The sequence below is a fragment of the Atta colombica genome, unplaced genomic scaffold, assembly GCF_001594045.1.
Source record: "Atta colombica isolate Treedump-2 unplaced genomic scaffold, Acol1.0 scaffold183, whole genome shotgun sequence".
In the NCBI taxonomy this organism is placed as follows: Eukaryota; Metazoa; Arthropoda; class Insecta; order Hymenoptera; family Formicidae; genus Atta; species Atta colombica.
In genome coordinates this window covers 449,868-456,167 of record NW_017259275.1, presented here as the reverse complement: position 1 = coordinate 456,167, position 6,300 = coordinate 449,868, and the positions used below count along the sequence as shown (strand labels likewise).

General features: G+C 31.6%; 1 protein-coding gene across 5 annotated transcripts in view; it reads left to right on the top strand.

The window, feature by feature from the left end:
- LOC108686476 (cytoplasmic dynein 1 intermediate chain-like) overlaps window positions 1-5,489 on the top strand; it is a 23,292-nt gene extending 17,803 nt beyond the window's left edge. For 3 of the 5 annotated variants that reach the window (XM_018191812.1, XM_018191811.1, XM_018191808.1), the window contains 7 exons: window positions 86-133; window positions 3,215-3,394; window positions 3,468-3,624; window positions 4,044-4,416; window positions 4,508-4,739; window positions 4,818-5,245; window positions 5,328-5,489. In XM_018191812.1, the coding sequence (XP_018047301.1) occupies window positions 86-133; window positions 3,215-3,394; window positions 3,468-3,624; window positions 4,044-4,416; window positions 4,508-4,739; window positions 4,818-5,245; window positions 5,328-5,489 (1,580 nt within the window). The remainder of the gene's footprint in view (window positions 1-85; window positions 134-3,214; window positions 3,395-3,467; window positions 3,625-4,043; window positions 4,417-4,507; window positions 4,740-4,817; window positions 5,246-5,327) is intronic. The other 2 variants (XM_018191809.1, XM_018191810.1) reach the window with 2 other exon arrangements.
- The last annotated feature ends 811 nt before the right edge of the window (window positions 5,490-6,300 follow it).

The window sequence follows — 6,300 nt, the reverse complement described above, 5'->3', positions numbered from 1 at the left end:
ATATATATATATATAAAACGTAATAAACAATTCCGACAAATTGAATATCAAATTGATTGACATTTTCTCTTTTCCCTCCTTCAAGACGAGTACAATCTAAATCCTGGTTTAGAATGGGAGGACGAGTTCACAGGTAGGTACTTTCTCTCTAGAGACGGTTTACTTTACCTAATTATTTCACAAACATGTCCATAATTCTACCTTATACTTTCACAAAGTAATTGCGCCTAAAAATAATTTCGTCACGTAATTTGTCGTCTTTATCTTATCTATGCACTGAAGGGAAGAAATCACCCCTAGCATTTATAAATTGCTTAATTTGTTTTATTGATTTGTTTTATTTTATATATATTTTTTATTACATTTCTCTTTACGCAATCTAGATAAGTTTGCTTTATTGCGCATGCAAAAATATTTTATATTGTTATTTTTTTAAAATAACTTTAATTTACCTAATGACACTGAGGAATATTTAGAATTTAACACTTTAATATTTGATAAAAAATTTATCCTTTTTTTAAATTATTTTTAAGAAGCGACAGAAAATTGTAGATATACTTTATTTTAATTGTCGTACTTGATGTATAGATGTTGTAAATTTAATCGATATTGCATGAGATCTGGAAAGTTGCGTTAAATCGTCTCCACTTGCTATGCATTCGTGTCTGTTTGCTTATTTCAGGCTTCTGAGTAGTTGCATAGGATCGTGATGTCATAAGTGAAAGATAATATGTTGAAATTTCTTGCATGTTATTTGTAAGTAAAGAAAATTTGAATACAAAAGATAATAAGATCACTTTAAAGCACTTGTGAAAATGAATCGAAGCTATCCCTGCTTTATCCTTGTGACAATCAGTAAATGGTTGTAAAAATCACGTAAAAATAGGCTATGCATGCACATTGAATAAACACTGGTAAACGCACTTCACATGTCTTTTATGATTATTTACTGACTGTCAAGAGAGGTAAGTATAACTTCGGCCCATTTTTACGTATTTTAAAGCGATTTAAGTATTTTAAAGCGATTTTATTATATTTTGTTTTATCTAAATTCTCTCTCTTTATTTAAAAATAACATGCAAAAAATTTTAACGTATCATTTCTTGATTATCACGATCCAATGTGATTAATTATACTCAGGAACCTTAAAGAAGAATTAATTCACATGATCGCGATTATGATCCCACTTCTTTCAATTTCATTTTGATCTTCATTTATTTATCATTGATCATTAAAAGAGAAATAAAACCTCACGCAATTATTACGTCCTTACACGTGATTCCAATTGACAGCACTATTTAACAAAACAGACTTTTAGCATAAGATTGAAGATAAATTTCCCAGCTTTTGGAGCCATAAATACGATCGTATTTATCAAATTATTTATCATATCACAATTTTGGAAAGTGTGGAGTTGAAGTCACAAAAAAGCAACTTTAAGAGCAAAAATTTATTGCTATTTTAGCGCATTTTAGCATATCTAGAGACACGGAAATGTCTTGACATTAAACAAATACAGCGATGTCATGGACGCGAAACCAGCCGTATTCTTTTATGTGAGCCGGTTGTGATCGAGTCGGACCGAATTATTATATAACGATGTGTGACATATTAGAGAAGTTTCATTCCAAAATTAAATATATATTATTAGGAATATTTTCCTTAACAAGTAAATTTTTTTATTAAAAATTAAATTTTTATTTTGTCGATTATGATTAAAAAGATACTTATTATTAATATAGGATTTATTATCAAGTTGCGATTTATATATTGGCCATTAGGATCCATATTCAAAAGATCTATCAAAAAAGTATTTTTTTAAGGTCAATATACGGAATCCTTGGTACATTTACCTTTTTTAATTGTTATTCAAAAAGAGATTTTTAGATCACTAAATACTAATTTAATGTCAAAGAGAGTTAATAAAAATTTAACTTTATGTATCAATGCCTATATATAAATTATTTAAAAAATTCAAACATTTTTCAATTTTATCATTTGCTTTTTGATTTTATTTTAAGTTTATTAATGTTGATATTACGTTAATATTCAAGAATCTGAAGAATTTTTAAATGTGAATGATTAAAAAAATATTCGATAGATTTCTTTAATGATATACATAAGGCGCAATTATAATTCAATAGTCCCTATATTAATTACAAATACTTTTTGAAAAATGTAATTGCTGACGAATTTCTTTTAAAATATATTTAATGTTGATTGTAGTAAAACTTCTTTAACATATCGTAATTATAATTTACTATACAAAGTACTTTAAAAATCCTTCTTGCAATTTTTAACTGTAAATTTTTCAAAATTGTAATTGTGATAAAGTGATACACATCGTATTCAGTGCCCAAACTACGGGAAACGATTATTCTTTTTTTGTGTATTTTTTATTGAACTGTGTAATTACACATTCAGTATATAATTTAATAATTATTAGTAATTACTAATTACTGGTAAAGGGAAAATTAATAATTTCTTATTACTTATATCCACATTCATTTTTATTCGCATTGTTCTACTTTATTGACACTGCATGCCAACAAAGGGTGGAGAGACGCAATTAAAAAAACAAAATGGAAAAATATAAAATCAACGTCATTTATTGACAGTCCACCTTTCGTACATGTATCTAATTTTGCATGTATCTAGGCTCACACTCATAATGTTGTTCCCGTATATATATTACGTTTTTTTCTAGCATGGCATCTAAATTATTTGATATAGCATTTATTAATGCTTCTAGATGTTGCTCCTTCGAAATAAGATTTTTATTAAATATTTGCAAGTCAATAGTTACCTGTGCAATTTATTATAGATTAGAGGACGTATATCACTCTGAAGAAAAAACAAATATAATTTTTTTCTTTTTTTTTTTAAATCATGCTAGTATGTGTTTTTCGGTACTTGAAGTATAAAAACAAATACAAAAATGTTAGGATTTTAGCAGAATGCACAGTGGTTTTTTTTTATAGATGTGAATTCAAGATACTATAATAGATTATTGTTCTATAAATGTTTTTCTTTAAAGCGTTTCAATATTTGTCGAAAAGTAACTAGTTTTTATATATAAAAAAAAACAGTACTTCTAAAAGATTTAATAGGTTTATTAGAATATTAGCGAATTTTGAATAAATAAGTAGATTAGTAGCTAGGTAGTTATATCCAAGTTAGGATACTTGTGGCGGAACCAGCTTATTCACCACAGTTTTGACATTTGATGATGGCCAAGCCGAAGATGAAGAAAATAGCCTGCCGCACATGGACGGTTTCCAGAGTAAACTTCCACCAGGAATACTCCCCCATGGATTACCGCAAGTTAAGGAGGTTCAGCCTGCTGTTACACAGGTAGAGCAAGAGAAAGAGAAAGAGAAGCCTAAAAAAGAAGGTAAATTATAAATGTTTTATATCATTTCTGTTAATTGAAAAAAAATTGATCTTGATTTTTATTAATTCTATAGTACGGGAACTTAGTGAAGAAGAAAAGCAAATGATTATTCTATCGGAAGATTTTCAACGATTCCTCGATCGCACTAGCAGAATTGTAGAAAGAGCATTGAGCGAATCGGTTGATATCTACACCGATTATGCTGGCACTATGGACGGCGAAGATGGAATGTAAGTAGAAAACTAATTGAAAGATTTTTCACAATAAATTGTTCGCAGATTCTTATTAATGTCTGATTACTAATATTCTTATGAAGATGTTTATTAGCAAAAAAAGTATTAAACCAGAGTAGTTAATACCACTTTTATTAAATTGTTTGTCAATTTAATAGAAATGTTATCACTACTCTGGTTCTACTTATGATGGTTTGAAGATGAAAAAAGATTTTGGCGCGGAATTTGCAAAAATCAAATATGTATATAAATTTACACAGAAATAAATATTTAAGCTAAGATCCGTTTTGACCGAATAAAGAATTCTCGTACATTACATTAAAAGATTTTTTTGTTAATCTTCTTTTGTTTCTAAAGCAATATAGTTGCTTGAGATAGTAAATACGTTCTGCGATATAAGAATTCTGAATTTGTAGGGATGAGAAGAGTCATCAACGACTCTGGCTAAATCGCTCGTTCATCTGTGAGCGATGGTCTCGTAATCGTTGCGTGACCTCCATGGATTGGTCGCCGCAGTTCCCCGAGCTTTTAGCGGCTTCGTACAACAACAACGACGACACTCCGAATGATCCTGACGGTGTATGCCTAATCTGGAACACTAAATTCAAGAAAACAACTCCAGAGTTTATCTTTCACTGTCAGTCACCCGTTATGTCTACCACATTCGCCAGATTCCATCCAAACTTGATTCTGGGCGGCACCTACTCTGGTCAAATCGTATTATGGGACAATCGAGTACAAAAAAGGACTCCCATACAACGCACCCCCTTATCTGCCACTGCGCATACCGTTAGTTACTATTTTTTAACATAGTTTAATTAGCCAATTAGCTCTTGGCTTCTAAGCTTAGAGAATGAGGAAGTCATTATTTATTCTGCAGCATCCAGTATACTGCTTGAACGTCGTTGGAACGCAAAACGCACACAATCTGATTAGCATTTCAACAGACGGCAAATTGTGCTCGTGGAGTCTGGACATGCTGTCACAACCGCAAGAGGCATTAGAATTACACACAAAGCAATCGAAAGCGATCGCCGCTACGTGTTTGGCTTTTCCGCACGGCGATGTTAACAATTTCGTCATGGGAAGTGAGGACGGAACTGTTTACTCGGGTAAGTGTGGTTGTCCATGTACGTGAAAATTAAAGAATAAACTTTAAAAATTATTAACATTTTAACATTTTTGAATAGCCTGCCGGCACGGTAGCCGTGCTGGGTTGACGGAAACATACGAGGGTCATCAGGGACCAGTCACTGGCATTAGCGCACACGCGGTGCAAGGCGGTATAGACTTTTCCCATCTATTTCTGACATCCTCTCTTGACTGGACTATCAAACTCTGGAGTTTGAAAGAGAACAAGCCACTCTATTCTTTCGAGCATAACGGCGACTACGTTTATGACGTTGCTTGGTCTCCAACACATCCGGCGCTGTTCGCTGCTGTTGACGATTCGGGCAGATTGGATTTGTGGAATTTGAATCAGGATACGGAGGTACCCACCGCTAGCGTCGTTGTCGACGGATGTCCTGCTCTGAACAGGGTATCATGGACGCCAAGCGGATTGCATGTCACTGTCGGAGACGATACTGGTAAAATATGGGTATATGACGTCGCTGAGGTATGTATAGTGATATTTTGATGATTTGGCACTATTGCGTGCTGAAGCTTACATGTTGTACTTAATTTTTTGTTCAATACAGCATCTAGCTCATCCAAGAATTGATGAATGGAACAAATTCTTGTATACGCAACAGGATCTGAAGAATAATAAAGCGGATGAAGAATTGGATAAGCTTAACCTTAGTTCTGGACCGTCTTCGTTAACATCTATGACATCTATTTCATCAGTTCCTCTTAGATAAAAATTGATATAATTTAATTTGCTCTAGTAATTTAATTGCTCTAATTTTTTATTGCACTGATTACACTTACAATTGTATAAAGAGCAAGTAAAACTTATAAGTAAAACTTATAAGTAATGTAAGTGTAACAAACAAAATAAAAATAAAGGCAATAAGCGAGCGATTAATATACTAAAGATGTTAAAAATTAATTTATTATATTGTTTGATAAAAAGGACCGTATGCGTTTCAAACTTTTCTTCAGCGATGTTAACGTACACAATTTTTAAAATGAAAACGCAGAAAAAAATTAGAAAAAAATAGCGTAAACATTAGTTATTGAATCAGTTAGAATGTCGACAAGAGTCCAAATACCGTAAATCAGAACCATATAAGATGTTCGTTGTCGATGTCAAACAATTGTATTCGAATTCTTTGGTCAAAAGTATATGTTATCATATGATAATTAATAGAACGAATTGGATGATGTCATTTTCCCGTTCTTCAGCGAAAATGGTACGTCCAGATATTTTTTTGGCCATTGAAGTTATCAATACAAAGATGTGTCAGTCAAAAGATAAATTTTCCAGAATTCCAAGCAAGGAAAAAGTGATATAGAGTCGAATGTATGCATTGTACTAATGAGAATTTAGCTTCTTGTCTATAACGAGTCGCAATGTATGTCATAATCATATAAGATATAATCTGAAGAGATTCGGCTGATAATTTTATTGGATGTACTATTGAAAGATTAGTTAGTCGCTAATTTTCTATTCTTCGTTAATAGAAGTTAGCTATATCAAACTCTGCTTTAAAAATAAACATATTATTA